Source organism: Lates calcarifer, linkage group LG13 (genome assembly GCF_001640805.2).
Source record: "Lates calcarifer isolate ASB-BC8 linkage group LG13, TLL_Latcal_v3, whole genome shotgun sequence".
NCBI classification, from domain to species: domain Eukaryota; kingdom Metazoa; phylum Chordata; class Actinopteri; family Centropomidae; genus Lates; species Lates calcarifer.
The window spans coordinates 14,122,924-14,137,832 of record NC_066845.1 but is presented as its reverse complement, the minus strand read 5'-3'; the positions used below and the strand labels follow the sequence as shown (position 1 = coordinate 14,137,832).

The 14,909-nt window shown below is 39.7% G+C and overlaps 1 protein-coding gene across 2 annotated transcripts; it reads left to right on the top strand.

Annotated features, from left to right (window-relative positions):
• The first annotated feature begins 5,768 nt into the window (after positions 1 to 5,768).
• Positions 5,769 to 13,788, top strand: stc1 (stanniocalcin 1). Of its 2 annotated transcripts, none has more exons than XM_018669764.2 (4): positions 5,769 to 6,074; positions 7,881 to 8,020; positions 8,161 to 8,372; positions 9,022 to 13,788. In XM_018669764.2, the coding sequence occupies exons 1-4, from the start codon at positions 5,894 to 5,896 to the stop codon at positions 9,320 to 9,322; spliced, it is 834 nt and encodes a 277-aa protein (XP_018525280.1). In that variant the 5' UTR covers positions 5,769 to 5,893; the 3' UTR covers positions 9,323 to 13,788. The 2 variants fall into 2 exon arrangements, with proteins under 2 accessions (XP_018525280.1, XP_018525279.1); XM_018669763.2 differs by having other exon boundaries at positions 7,878 to 8,020.
• Positions 13,789 to 14,909: the final 1,121 nt, after the last annotated feature.

The window sequence follows — 14,909 nt, the reverse complement described above, 5'->3', positions numbered from 1 at the left end:
GCATAAAAGCAAGAAAATTCACAGTGTAATGCAGCTACATAAACACTGGGCAGATCCACAAAGATTAGATACTCAACTGAGGAGCCATGACATCAGATTTAAAGCATCTGACACAAAGAATAAATCATTGAAAAAGTTGCAAATCTCAAAATGTGCTTTTCATATTTCATTGAGTTCTTGAAGTGCACATTCTAGAGGTCACTTCCCAGATACTTCTGTGAAGAACTGTAATACTATACGTTTCCTTAGATTTTCTGATGATGAAGTCAGAATATATAAATGTGTCAGTCATCTTTATCTGCAGAAGAAGTCGCTCAAGCAAACTACAAAGCAAATTCTCTTTATATTATATTGAAATCACCCTTGGTGCTGTTGGAAACAGTTATTGCAAACACACCTGGGCACCAGAGGATATTACCCACAAAAAACAACCAGACGGCAGGTGTTTCAAACAGCAACTGCAAAAGAGCCACTGCACGATTGGGAGCAATGAAGTTCTGGGAATGATGTTGTACAGTAAGTGATTTGCAGAGGTCTGTGAATGGCTCTGCCCTCTGGGAAATAGTGTGGATCTGATAAATTAATGTATTTCAAATGTATCTTCAACAGCATGGCTCACGCAATGGGACAATACCATCTTACTTCAAAAGCATTCCCATTAAAATGTTTCCAGTCAGAATTAGCTCCTTACAACAGAAGACAGGAGGAAAACACACACAACAAACAGACATAATATAAAAACTGTGCTTTTTTGTCCTTATAAAATGTCTTTGGGCTCCTGCTCTGGGTGAGCAACAACATTTTAATTCCATGAGGAGAAATTAGTTATTTCAGTAGTCTTACAGGGGGCTAAAAGTGTGGGTTCAGCTACAGAACTACACCTACACCACCAAAACTTCAACATGTCCCCCATCCACATAATATGAATACAGTGAATTTTTCATTGTAAATTATTGTTAAGACTGCAGTGCTTTCACACCAACCTTAACAGTATGTAATTCCTGTACACAGAAGACAAGGTTGCCCTTATAGTCAGAGACATATCAGGCTTTAGCAGTTGGATCTGAAGACAGTAAAACGTGCAAGGTTGTTTCACACTGTCTCTGCCATTAACACATTTCACAGAGTACTACATATAATGTATATAGAGAAAATTAATAAGAGAAGTGTTCTTCCACAATTTTCCTTTCATATTGTTCAAATATGATCATATGTTTCAACATTTTCTTGATGCTTTTCCCTTGATAGGACAGTGAAAATGTGAAAACATTTCCAGCAATTAACTTTCTTTTGCGCTGTGTTTTGGTCTTAATGTTTCATGCTGCAGAGCTGCAGTGTGTTTTCATTCCAGCCTCCAGATGTATAGCCCTGCTATGCTACTCATATCAGATACACATTCAGGAATGCAGATCCCCTGAGTTTTTGCGTTATGTTCAAGTCATGCGGACATCTGTCTGAGAAAAATAGTATCCACTCATATACAACAGAGGAAGAAATGAATTTAACACTCTTAAGAAAATAAAGCTGAAACATTACACCTTCCATACTGGTGATGTGACAATGAGTATTTTGTCAGTCCAAATCAGACTTTTTCTGAGGATTGTGAGCTCCACAAGGCTACAACTAAATTAGAGCTCTATACACAGAGGTGTCTGCTAATTTCAGCCTCTCTGAGTGGTGAATACCATTTACAATAGTAGATGGATTTAGCTGTTCAGTGTGCCCACAGAAACCAAATCTCAGCCTGGTTGCTCCACTTTTGGTATTTCAATAGACTTTTCTCTAAAAATGCAGAATATAACTGTGATTAAGTTGATTTGTGGAAGTGGTTTTAAAGGGTTGTTAACATTTGTTAAACGTCTCTGTATCCTGAGAGCTTTATGGATTGATGTGTATTCATTTCAAATATTTTCTTGAGATTCTGAAGAGACACTGTCCCTCCTTAACCATCGGGGGGTCTCTCAATTTTCTGACAGCTGATGGCACTGCCGGGTGCTCTGTCTAATCTAATGGAAACATCCTAGTTCTTTCTGTCATTATCGTGCAGAGCTGCTGTCCATACTCCTCCTCCTGTTCAAAATATTTCCTCAAAAAATGAAGTGCAATTCTCATGTGATTACCACAAACATCTGCTGCTGGAAAACAAAAACGTATTATCCCCCTGACCAAACATGACATGTTAAAATGACACACAGAAAAATTTAAATGTAGGTGCAAACATGTCACCGTTGACTGGTTTTACATGAGGGTAACTCAGAAGTGATTATAATCCTGCAGGGTGTCTTGTATCCTTTCCAGTCTCAAATTTCACAAATCATAAGGTTTACTCTCCATCCCTCCTATAATACACCTGAGACATCAGACAGTTTGGAGGTGTTACTTCACAGTAATAGCTCATGTAAGTCAGTGACATCTGACTAAAGTCCCTCTTGTGGACACAGGTAGACTTGCACTGTCCTTCAGGTGACATCTTGCCAGTGCTTTTATATAACTCATTATATAAACTCGTTAAAAAGCTTTGGTGCAGACATTAGCGACGTTTGTGATTAATTTGCTTGTGCTTGATAAAAGATGAACCTCCCATTTATTACACTAATTTCAAATCTCTTGCTCATAATGAGCAATCTCATAATCTTATAATTATAGAGGAAGTTGCTGTCAGGCAAACAGCAATAAGCTTAGGGCAAAATTCAACTTAGATGCAAAGTGACCTCTAATCAGAGAATCAGTTCATCCACCTCAATGTAAATGAATGCAAAACTCTCAGCAGGCCCGCTCTGACTGTGCGTTCAGTCTCTGTCCTCTCAGTGAACTCTGCCCTCTATGTTGTCTGTTATATTTCTGAAAACAAGGTGAATCACCTTCTTCTACCTGACAAAGGAATTCATAACACCCCCCCCCCCCAAGAAAACGCAGAAGTAGTATTCTCAAATGTGTTTGTGGTATGGCTCGGCTCCAACATGGAAGAGTCTGCAGTGATGTGCTAACAAGAATAAGACTGACTTTCAAACTCATGAATAAACTCTCAGTTCACATCTTCACATCTTCAGTTTCAGCTGAGACACACTGAATACCCCACCACCACCCTCCACCCACTTGAGTGAAAAAAGAAAAAAAAACATGGGGAAGCAATAAATGCAAGAACAGCAAAATATTCATGGAAAGCATGAATATCAGCTCAACATCTGACTCAAATCTTACACATTGTTCACATTGCTGTTATTTTTTCAAGGTTTTTTTTGAGGGGGGGTTGTTTTTTTTTTTTTGTTTTTTTTTTTGCTGTGTTTTGAGTGCTGACACAACCCATAAGCAAGCAAGCTGGACTTTGACATATTGTTCTCCACACCTAATTTGCAGGGAGGAGAAACAGGCATCATTCTGGAAACTCCTTTATTGTAACAGAAAGAGAGAACATTTACACTGGACAGTTGAATTGGAAATATGGCCATGTCTCTTTCAAAGAAGGGGGGTGGGGTGGGGGTGGGGTACTAAGATGGTCTAAATAGTGCCATCAAAGGACAAACCCTCAAGCAATTAAGTAAATTACATCACAGACCTTAGTTCTCTGGTTTCTTTTGAAAGAGTCATCAGTGATCCAGTTTAATTTGAACCGTCCAAATTGCCAAAAATCATACATCTAACCTGTGACTCATGTCCTTATTAGACTGGGATGTTGATAATGATTGATTGTGACAGTAGATAACAGCTCATTCATTGGGCTGTTACATCCATATCATCTTTCCATTACAAAGGCTATTGGTGCAGCTGGCAGGGACCCATATTTGGATTCCCCAGCAGACATAAGGTGCCAACAGCTTGAAATCATGCCCAACTCCTGACAACGCTCTGGGAGAAATTAGGGTTACAGCACTATGATTGCCAAAGATAACCAGAGCACAGAGGAAAGACGTGAAGAGGCGCTCTCTGCTCGCTGAAAACAGCACAGGAAGAAGAAAAGTGATTTGACAGAACATGGAGGGAAAATATCTGAAGTCTTCTATGAAATGTGATGATTTATACTTGGCACACAGAAACACCTATAGTGAATTGTATATGTGATGAAAGGACAAGCATTTTCAGGTGCATGAAAGGGACTTTCCTGCTCTAAATCTAAATCAAACAAAGTCTTATCAGATCACTGTTAAACATTTTCTTTTATTCCACTCTATGATTATCAGGACAATTCAGCTTTATACTGTCTGATTCTGTCTGTAATGGTTGAGCATTGCACTGGCTGAAGAGGCGTGAGGCCTCCATGACAAATGATAGCTTAGAGTCCCACACATCATCCTCTGTGTGCCGGCACGTGCAGCTGCAAGTTAGTGGACTCTGTGCCAACATTTTACAGTCTTAGGAAGAGGAAAACGGAGAATTAGGTCAGCAGGAATCATTATGTCAACAACACAGGTAGTTTATCTCCATGTTAAGCAGATTCCTTAAGCTAAAGAAACAATGGTGTCATCATGAAGCACGGTTCAGGAAAATGCCAGAGTGATAACATTTGAATGTTCTGGGTTGATATTTTGGCAAAGGCGTTCAGGTCTGGTAAAGCACACACCACATTTGACTAAAAAACTGGTTGGTTAAATAGTCTTTGGTTCTATCACTGTGGTGAAGGGCTTTTCATTTGTTGATGTTAGGGATGGTAGAAAAATTATTTGGTGTGTGGAGGAAGGCTGATTCTCATGTTTCCATTAAGAAAAAAAAAGCAAAACCTGCCCTAAGGTTATCAATATTTTCTTTGGACCCACCCCTCAACTAAGAAAAACTGCACCACCCTTTCCACATATCTCAGAGCAACTGATGACTAAAAGAGGCAAAACCTAAATCTAAATGGTTTACTCAACTTCATTAATGTCTGCATAATGGAATAATGATTTTCAAAGAGCCACCAATGCACACCTCAGAGGAATTAGCAGTGATCAGATTTGTGTCATTTAATTTGATTGTGATAGAGAAAATAAAGCTCTGGGTGCCTTAGGCCATGGTGATCATAAAATAGGTCTTTTCAATGTAACTACTTGATTCCAAATAAATCTTACTTTGAAATTAAATCTCTGAAGCAATGGCTGAAATATAATGGTTATCTGGATAAAGAGAAAATAAAGAAATAAAATCCTCTCCAGCTTTCCCAGAAAGGTGAGACTAACCCTTAGGAAAAAGAAACATTAAAATACTTGTGCCTTTTCAAACCCCTCCTTGCCTCCCTCGCTAATAATTTTGCTACAGTCCCTTACCTTTTCCATAGGTAAGCATGGGGCAACACAGAAGTTCTTATTCTATATTAATTGTTTTTTTTTTTTTTTTTTTTTTTTTTTTGTTGTTGTTGTTGTTGTTGTTTTGTTTTTTTGTTTTTTTTAAATCGCGAAACAGTTCATCCATAAACCAGTTGTGCTTCTGTAATGAGGTAAGGTGCAGTAAAAGTCACGGGTGGGTAGAACAGTGAAATTATATCAATGGAAATAGCCACTAATGCACGCCTGTAGCCTGTTGTAATAGAGAGGATGATTGTAAAAAGTCCCTATAGAAAACTAGTAGACATATGTAGAGCCTGTTTTGTTTCTCAGGGTCATTACAAGAAACGATGACCAGGACCTTGATGTTGAGCTGTAGGATCTACAGCGTTGCCCGGTGTTAAATGATTTTATCAATTAGTAGTGGGGAGACCAGGACCACGGTCTCGAATCCTGCGTTCTGATTGGTTCAAACGCAGAACTCGTAATGTTCAGCGCCCCCATATAAACCCATGCAGACTTGACATCGGTGCTATCTGTCATGCAAGTCAAAAGGATAGTGAGGAGTCCAATGTAGAGAAATTGCTGGCAGCCTACTTGTACTAGCCTACATTTATTCTGTTTTTCGGCGCCGCAGAAGCTTTTGGAGCGTTATTCTTATGAATTACACACAGAGCAGGAGGCGTCTCTTTACGTTTAGTTGTATTATCTGTGTTGAGAGGACGATGCCTTTGAGGACCGGACTTTTTCTCCTGATGGTGCTGAACGCATCTGCATATGAACTGGATCAAAACGAATCTTATTCGCCCAGGAGAGCACGCTTTTCTGCCAATAGCCCTTGTAAGTAACACGCTGCCTCCATCTGCATATCTCAGAGTGCACAGCATGCTTTTTTTCTCTTACACACCATTAATACAATGCACAGCCTTACCTTTGCTCGCTTACTATGTGGAGATTTTTTTTCTCCTAATTTTTCCCCCCTTTTTTTGGCCTATGCAGCCTTTTCTGTCCAAACGAGCGCGTTGATTCACGGAGAAGGCTGCGGGATTAACGCTGTGGTTTTTTGCCGGTGTCCTGCCGGCAACAGATGAGCACGGAGCTTGGTGCTGACACCTGAGAGTGCAGGCTGTGTCATGCTGATAGTCTCTCGTGGCTTTGGCTGCTGCATAGGTCCAACTATTCAGCATTATAGTGGACTTAAGGGGCTTTCAGTCCATAAAACATAAAGCTTCCTGTGTAGCCTTCCCGTGTAGCCTTCAAGTCAGAAAAAGAAGTAGGCTACACCATTGTACCTTTTCTTCAGCATGCCTCAGGAAAAGCTACACTGTTTGACACTGGGGCTGTGCTTGTTTTGGATAAATAAATGCAAGCCTATTAGTTGACATTTATTCATCAAAGAAAAGAAAGACTCTAAGTCAAAAATACTCATCAAGAAATGACACAGCAAAGCATAAAAATCTGCTTGGCTACATTTAAATGTTGACTTTTCCTTCTTAACACAAAGGTACAGCCCAGTGATAAAAAGGCAGTGGGTAACAGGGATGCTGATTCCCTTCTGCAGGAACTGCTTCATCATCATAAGATTTGCTGCTCACTCTCTGTATTTTGAGAGCAATCTCTGGTCCCTGATGGCAGGCAGACTTTATCTGACTGTGCAGGTCAACATGGGGCCCCAGATTCAAAGTCTGCCAAGTAGGCTTAGGATCCTCAGTGACATTTTTTAATGGTTATTACAAAGGATTTGAGTCAGGCTGCTTGCCATCTCATTGGATTCTTGGATGAGGAATAAGGAAAGCCAACTATCTGGATACGCTGATTTACAGATTATGTTTTATAGCTCTGTCTTGGTGTAAAATTTCAAGTCGGCTGCATGGACTTAGAGCTCCATACCCGATGGCCAAGATTTGTTTTTGGCAGATTGATCGAAAGACTGAATGTTGCTGCAGGGTGGCTGTTTCAAAGGTTTTACAAAGATGAGGATCAGGGGTTAATCAGCCTAGTAACTCTTCCAGTCACGTGATGCTCCTCAGATGAATATGGAAACATTCTGTTTGTGTGTATTTCATTGTACAGACGTGCATGGGATCGGTTTTGGATGTATAAGTGGACTGTGACATGCGCTTTGTTAATAGTTAAGAATAGTAAAGTGGTTTGGAGACAAAGTCCTCAAATTGACAGTTATGACTTGTGTAAAATAATTGAAGACAGAGTCTGGTGGCACGGTGCATTTATGAATGTATGTGTGTGTGCCAGCGGTACAAGTGTATGTTTATGTGTGTCTACAGGCATGCCAACAATTTTCAGGAAACTCTTTGGTATTTCTGGTGCTGTTCATCCAAGCTCTGCTGAAAAGAACCAAACAGTGGAATATAGGTCCCTGCCAAGAGAAAAGTGCAGTAGTGCCAAATAGTGTCTGAGACTCTTAGAGTTGTGAGGTGTCCAATCCCCAGTCAAGTCACTGTTTTCCCAGAGTGACTGTGTGTCTTTTGTGAATCACCAAAGTATGAAAATTCTCTTTTGTTCATCACATTTTTTAGCTGAAACCCTGGCAGCCCTTGTGTAATGAGCTCAGTGAGTGTGCAGTGATTCCCAGTGAACCCACTGTTGGCTCCCCTGCTGATGGTTCATTCTCTGTGCCCACAGCAGATGTGGCACGCTGTCTCAACAGTGCCCTCCAAGTTGGCTGCGGAGCCTTCGCCTGCCTGGAAAACTCAACTTGTGACACAGATGGCATGCATGACATCTGCAAGTCCTTCCTATACAGTGCTGCTAAATTTGACACTCAGGTATACACTCTAATTCATTTCAGAAAGACCACATACAGTATGCCATTTCCTCTATATCTACATGCACATGAGCTGTGCGGTATTATATGGGTGTGTACGTCAGGGCAAGAATGTGTGAAGCACTGCTATTTTTTTAACAGGGTAAAGCATTTGTGAAGGAGAGCCTTAAGTGCATTGCCAATGGCATCACCTCGAAGGCATTCCCCACCATCCGCCGCTGCTCCACCTTCCAAAGAATGATATCTGAGGTCCAAGAGGAGTGTTACAGCAAGCTGGATATCTGCACTGTTGCCCGATCTAATCCAGATGCTATTGGCGAAGTGGCACAGCTGCCAAGTCACTTCCCCAATAGGTGAGCTCTTCCTCTACTGTCTATATTTTCCAAGTTAATTAAGGTTATCATGTCAGCAGAACACATTTTAAACGACTTGTTAATAGACTGTCTTGAACAAAATGTCAGTCAGTACAGAATTTAAACCCTGTGAAGCTCCATGACGCCTAGACTAGACTGAACAATAGTTGAACTCTCCAGAAATGAACAATAAGACCATGAAATGTATCTGCTGCTAATCTGAAGTGAATGACAGACACAATGACCTTAAGTGCTGTTCATTATTATAAATACAAATAGATAGCCCTGTTTTATGTAGTGTAACAGATGGCTACATTTGTATTGATTTCCATGGTTTTGGTTACCATCTGCTTCATACATTCTTTCATACAATGAAAGAAAATAAAACAGGAATATCAAGTTTGGAGGGTTTTGTCCCTACTGTTCTTGTAGATTGTAGTTGGGAATGAATACAGAAGGATAGGAGGGTGGAGCACAGACCCTCCCATATGGATGACGTCAGATCTTACAGCACATGCACAAATAAATTGGAATACCATTGATTTTAGAGTACAACAAATCTTTGTAAGACAAGAATATATTGTTGTACATTTTGTCCCTTTTGAGCTCTTAAAAATTCATTCTGCGATGCTTTGTGTTGTTGTTCTAGGTTTTATGGTAAGCTGCTTCAAAGCCTGATGGACTGTGATGAGGACACGGTGGAGCGCGTTAGGACCAGCATGGTGTCGCGGCTGGGCCCAGAGATGACCATGCTTATTCAGCTGCTGCAGAACAAGCCCTGCCCATCCACTGCTGTGGCTGCAGCTGCCGCCATCCCAACTGGAGTGGAGGGCCGTGGGAGCTGGCGCTGGTCCATGGGTCCCCATATGTACAAGATCCAGCCTAATCTGCGAAACAGAGACTCTGCCAGTCATTTTGGCAAAAAGCGCTCTGCCAGTGACAGCTCCTAACTTCCACTCACGTTCCACAAAAAAATGAAAAAATAGAAAAGAAAAAAAACTCCACACACTCCTCAAAACATCACGAAAGCTCCTCTATTCCCTAGAGGTGATAAAAATCCATTCCTCCGCTAGACTGGAAGTTACAGAAACATTCACCTCTAGGGAATGCCGGAACGCCCATAGAGTTGATATCAGAGTTTGATTGTTGTTATATTGTATATCCTACACTTTAGGCTTGAGAGAACCCCCCCTCCATCGACTGTTTTCAAACGTGTCCGCTCACAGTTAGTGTTGAACATGTGGCTGTTGCATCTGTGCAACACGGTCCTGTTCACTCCTCTTCACCTCCTCCAACAGAGATGAATCCTTAAGAAGTCGTTTGATGCCAAGCAAAAAAAAAAAAAAAAAAGAAAGAAAGAAAAAAAGAAAAACAGCCATGGTGGTCCACGCCCTTAGAGCAAAAGTTAAAAGACAAAAACACAATCTCATAATCCCGACATTTGTTCATGAATAGAAATCAGTAGTTGGATTATTATTAGTTCATTAATAGGAATGGGAAATTATCAATAGATGTGTCTAATATTTCAGCAATGAGACCAGTCAAATTGTGAGCATGAGATGTGGAAATGAATTTCATATCTATTTTCTGACACTAACACAACACTTAAATGTACTGTATACTACATTATCTGAGACAGCCATAGCAAGCCCTCTAAAAGAGTGCTCATACGGAGTGAGGTCTGTAGAGGTTTCATGATAACCTTTGAGAGGTTACCTTAAACTGACCAAAAAACTTCAAACTGCCCTGAATGCTATTCATGAAATACCAAAATAGTGTATAGCTATAGCACTTATAATTGTTTTTTTTAGTTTAGTTTTGTTTTGGGTTTTTTCTGATGGCCGACATAGTCATGGTCATGTGTTTCAAATCATCGTCCTGCACAATAACGATTGTCCAGGTCATGGCCAAGTCTGCCTGTCAGAAAAAAAAAAAAAAAATCCATTTTGCATATCTTGTATCCAGACACTTGTAAAATGCGTAAGACTGTTGAGCTCTACAGTATATGTGGGACCATGTTTAGTGGAATCTGTATCCATGTTCTTAACTGAGTGTGAAGCAGTGGTGTATGTGCAGTAGCTGATTAGCACGTTCACCAATGAGACTGAGAGCAGCCATCTTCTTGGACTGATGATCATCATTCTCTGAGGTGAATCACGTGACATACACACTGGCTTCCAGTGTCAAGATTGAGAATGACTATTTAAAAAAAAGCCTTGTTGGAATGATATTTATTTTCCTACTATATTATTTAATTTTTTTTAATGCATTATTGTAGTTTTAATTAGTTTACAGATTTTAAAAAGCAGTTCAGTCATGGCTCCTATTTGAACATGAGCTCTATGCCAAAAAAAAAAAAAAAAAAAAGTGAGCTGACACTCTGAATGAATGGGACCCATGTCATGACTCTGTGCTGGCCATAGGGGAACAAGGTTGGTCATTCAAGTCAGGTGATCTACTTTATGGGTGTTACAAGGGACCACAACAAAACTATAGCTTCATTTTGACACACTTTCTGGTTTAAAAATAAGGTCGTCACCACAGCTGCTCGATGTGCTCGTTGGGTGCTGGGGGGTTTTTGTGCACATTATCAAAGATTGAGCAGGTATAGTTAGATTAAAACAAACACCAGCATCAAGTACCCTTGTAGTGATGTTTTTTGATGGTTCACTAGTTTTCAATGCTTCTCATTGCAAAGAGTGAAACTGATTTTCCTTAAGATGACTGGCTACATGTAGGCAACTTCTAATAGTGGCTAATGTCAGCTATCATCTCCTTCCCATGCATTTCTTTTGTGTTATTATTACTTATTATGTTTTTATTAAAAATGTGCTTCATATAATACAATAGGGAAAGGGTGACAAAGCAGTACAGACTGTATTGTTTGTATCAGCTCCCAAGTCCTTCCTTTAAAGCCCCAGAAAATTTGTGAAAAACATGAACTATTTTTCCATAAAAACAAATATACAAGTCAAGTCAAGAACTTTATACACAACTAAATAAGCAACAGTAGTTATTATTTAGGAGTTTAATGCTCAAAAACTCAAATAATCAGTTTCATCAGGTCTGCGCGGGTGTGGTTTGATCAGATTGGATCGACACTGACTGGCAACATTAGCAAACAACCCCACAGCTGTCATCAGTTTCGATTCAGTTTCTGATTCAAATGTTGCCAAATCCTGATTGGTGCACGAAAATATGTGACGTCCAATTCCAACTGATCCCCACCCGCCTGCAAACCTGTGAGAAGAGACAAAACAGACAAAACAACACGCACAGAAATCTCTCATGTGAAAATAACCAATAGGCTGATCCACATAGGACCACATCAGTCACATTTAGAAGATGTTTTCAGGGCCTTTTAAGAGAGTGGTGTCGAGCAGGATGGTGGTGTTCCTGCCTAGAGGTCGCTCAGGAGGTTAAGAAGATTAAGAGTTGCTTTCTGTGTCACGTAATGCAAAAGAAAAATGAAAAATACAGAGTCCAGGTGGACTTCATTTGTTAAATAATTCTCCTACATCTAAGATCAAGACAATGGTTCAGAATCAGTAGATTAGTACAGAACCACAGTCACTAATGCTGGTGTTTGTTTTATATATACCTGGTAGACAGGAGGTGGGTTTGCACCAGTAACTTTTCTGAGATAGTCGATGACTTTCGATGGTTTCTGTTTTGGAGTAAGTGGAAATCTTAGTGCACATTGAAAATGCAAAATAGAGATTAACTTGGAACCAGGACTGGGTTCAGTTCACCATGAAGCAGCTTGATTTAGAAAATACCCTTTCTTTAAAATTCAATTGCAAACTAGTCATCTTAAAATGTGTTTTATAGCAAAATTATGAGGAACTATTGAGCAAAAAGTTTGTGTTTGCCTGACTTTGATTGCCGTTAGAGCTGTTATTTTGACTTCATGAAAGGAATTGAACCCTGCCCTGTTTGAAAAAAGAATCTGTATATTGTCCTGGACTGATAAGAATGAAGCACAAACCAGAAACAGAGATGTCTTATTTTTCAGTGTCAATTTAATAGCTATGTTAAGAATTCCAAACTATGCAATAATCTCACACACAAAGGATTCACAGCAACACAGAAATTGACCTTTATTTCATTCAGTGCCAGCTGATGCTGTGTGAATAAAGCAGCAGCATGGGTGCTCTCATACTGCACTCACAGTGTGAAGGCATCGCTCCTCTGTATCGCTTTTTGTTTCTGTTTTTTGTAAAGTGGGTGTCTTTTGTTCTGTGAATCTGATCATTTCTTTTGTGTCGTTTGGTGCGAAAGGACAGCAGTTCTGAAGGAATCACTCGGGAAGTTAAGAGCTATAGTCACACTGTAGTATATCCTAGCTTACTATTTTATGTTAAATATGCACTTTGCATCTTAACCACTATAAAGGGCATTGAAACATTCAGCACATGTGCAATTGAGACATGTTTTATTTACCCAGTGAATGGAAATCAGTTTGAATATTTTGCATCCTGAAGGGTCAGGGCTTCTTCATGTACTATTGATACATATGTCTGTATCTTTGTTGTCCATGGGTAAATCCAAAACCCAACAGCTGCTGCTAAACTATTACTTCCCTGTATTGATGCTGTCCAGATGCCCATCTACTGTGGCCGCTCTGACCTGTCAACACACCGTGAGCTCAGCATCAGTCCGCATTAGCATTTTAATGTATATCCTTGTCTTCATATATTTATTTTCTACGAACATTCCTTGTGTCAAATATATTTGGCAAGGGCAAATTGACTGTTTCCTCACCAAGTCAAATGTAACGGTAATTTCAGAGAATGTACCTGTATACTGAATGTCTGTTTCGACGTAGAACACACCCACGTTAGGTGACCCATGAAGGCTATTGGGAAAAACAAAAGCAAGACAAGAGTAAGACTTTCGATTTCTTTGTTTTTAGATTTTAATCCAAGTATAGGGTGCTTAAGGTGGTACTGGAGTATTGTTAAATTGACCCATGGTGACTTTTGTGAAACTGTTTCTCCTGTCAATACTAGAGACTAAACACTCCCTCACTTCTGGCACTTCATGGTACTCTTTCCTCTCAAGACTTGAAATAGATTGATAAATGTTGTTGTGCTTAAAACAAAATCAAAAAGCTTAAGTGACTAGTAAAGTTTATTTTGTATTCATATATATATGAGTGACAGTTATTTTACTATCAGATTCAAAAAGTTATCCAGGATTTAAGGAGACAACTGAAGTTCCTGATAAAGATGCTATGTAACGCATGATTGACCCTTGTGAATCACTTGCACTTTAGAATATACCCATATACATATATACCCATACTGTGTATATGTTTGGGTTTTTCCTCTGTACTGAAAAGTCATGAAAGATACAAATGCATCAATTGTGTGTCTTTTGCTGATCAGAAATAAAATATTTATCATATCTGGCATATGGTATCAAATATGTTGCTTTGCTCCTCTTTCATTCGTTTGGATCCATCCTCCATCTCTCCCAGATTTACATCAACACTGACCAGTTTAATGCTTCGACGTTATCCTCCATCAGTTGCCCTAAAACATTCAGAAAAGTGCCTCTGGCTTCATGACTTTGGTTTATCTATCAGCAAACCCCATAATGTGTAGTTTACTGGATTGAAGCTGATGAAAACTGAGTAAAGTTTTCCCTTCCTCTGCTGGCTAGATAAGCTTAGAGAGGCATTTATGCTCTGACTTTATGGTTCACAGCAGTGGCAGTACAAATAATGTTTGGGAACATCTCAAAAACCACAAAACACTTAAAGATAGAAGCAGCAAACTGCCATGACCTGTTGACCGGTTGAGCAAGACGTGGAGTTTGTTTTCTAAAACACTTCTGCTGGATTTTCTGGATTGCTGATTTCCCTTCATCACCGCCCCTTCAACCAGACCACAAAATCTACAATAAATGTGTCACCCATGACACCACAATAATATCCAAGGCTATTAGCATTTCTAATTTCCCTCAGCAACATGAAAAATGGAAACAGAATCAGTCCTCAGGGCTGCCATCATCCAAAAACACTTGGCTCCAGATTATAAAGAACTGCATCTATGTCGGCTTCAGCTTAGAAAAAGCAGGAAAGAGAGTTGAAATCAAAAGTAGCAGGTAACTCAGGCAGAACCTCATTATCAGCCTTTTGTGGGTTTTTGCATGTGCTTTGACCTAAGGTTATTGGGCAGCAACTACATTTTGTTGTTGATTATTGATATATGGGTGGTTTGTCTCTGACCTCCCCACAATGAAAAACCAAGCCCAACAACACAAGGGACTAGGGCAGTGTGTAATTCTTACTTCCCTCTTTCGCATTAAACATATTAATGTGATACATTGTTATATAAAAATATTGATTATAGTCTGGGTATAAAACATAACTGAAGCCAAAGTGCGTGCAGTGAGGGGAGTGTGTCCTGAGAGTAACAGTGGACTCAAGTTGACTGTCTGGACTAATGAACCAGCTATGCTTAATTTCTGTTCACATTATTCTTCACATCCCAAGACACTGACGTCAACAGTGTTCACTCCAAGCGAATT

Bases quoted from the DNA above. Each gene is read 5' to 3' on its own strand.
- stc1 (XM_018669763.2), top strand. From the start codon at position 5,894: ATGAATTACACACAGAGCAGGAGGCGTCTCTTTACGTTTAGTTGTATT. The intron at 6,075-7,877 runs GTAAGTAACACG...CTGTGCCCACAG, and splicing joins CTTTTCTGCCAATAGCCCTT to CAGATGTGGCACGCTGTCTC. The intron at 8,021-8,160 runs GTATACACTCTA...TTTTTTTAACAG, and splicing joins CTGCTAAATTTGACACTCAG to GGTAAAGCATTTGTGAAGGA.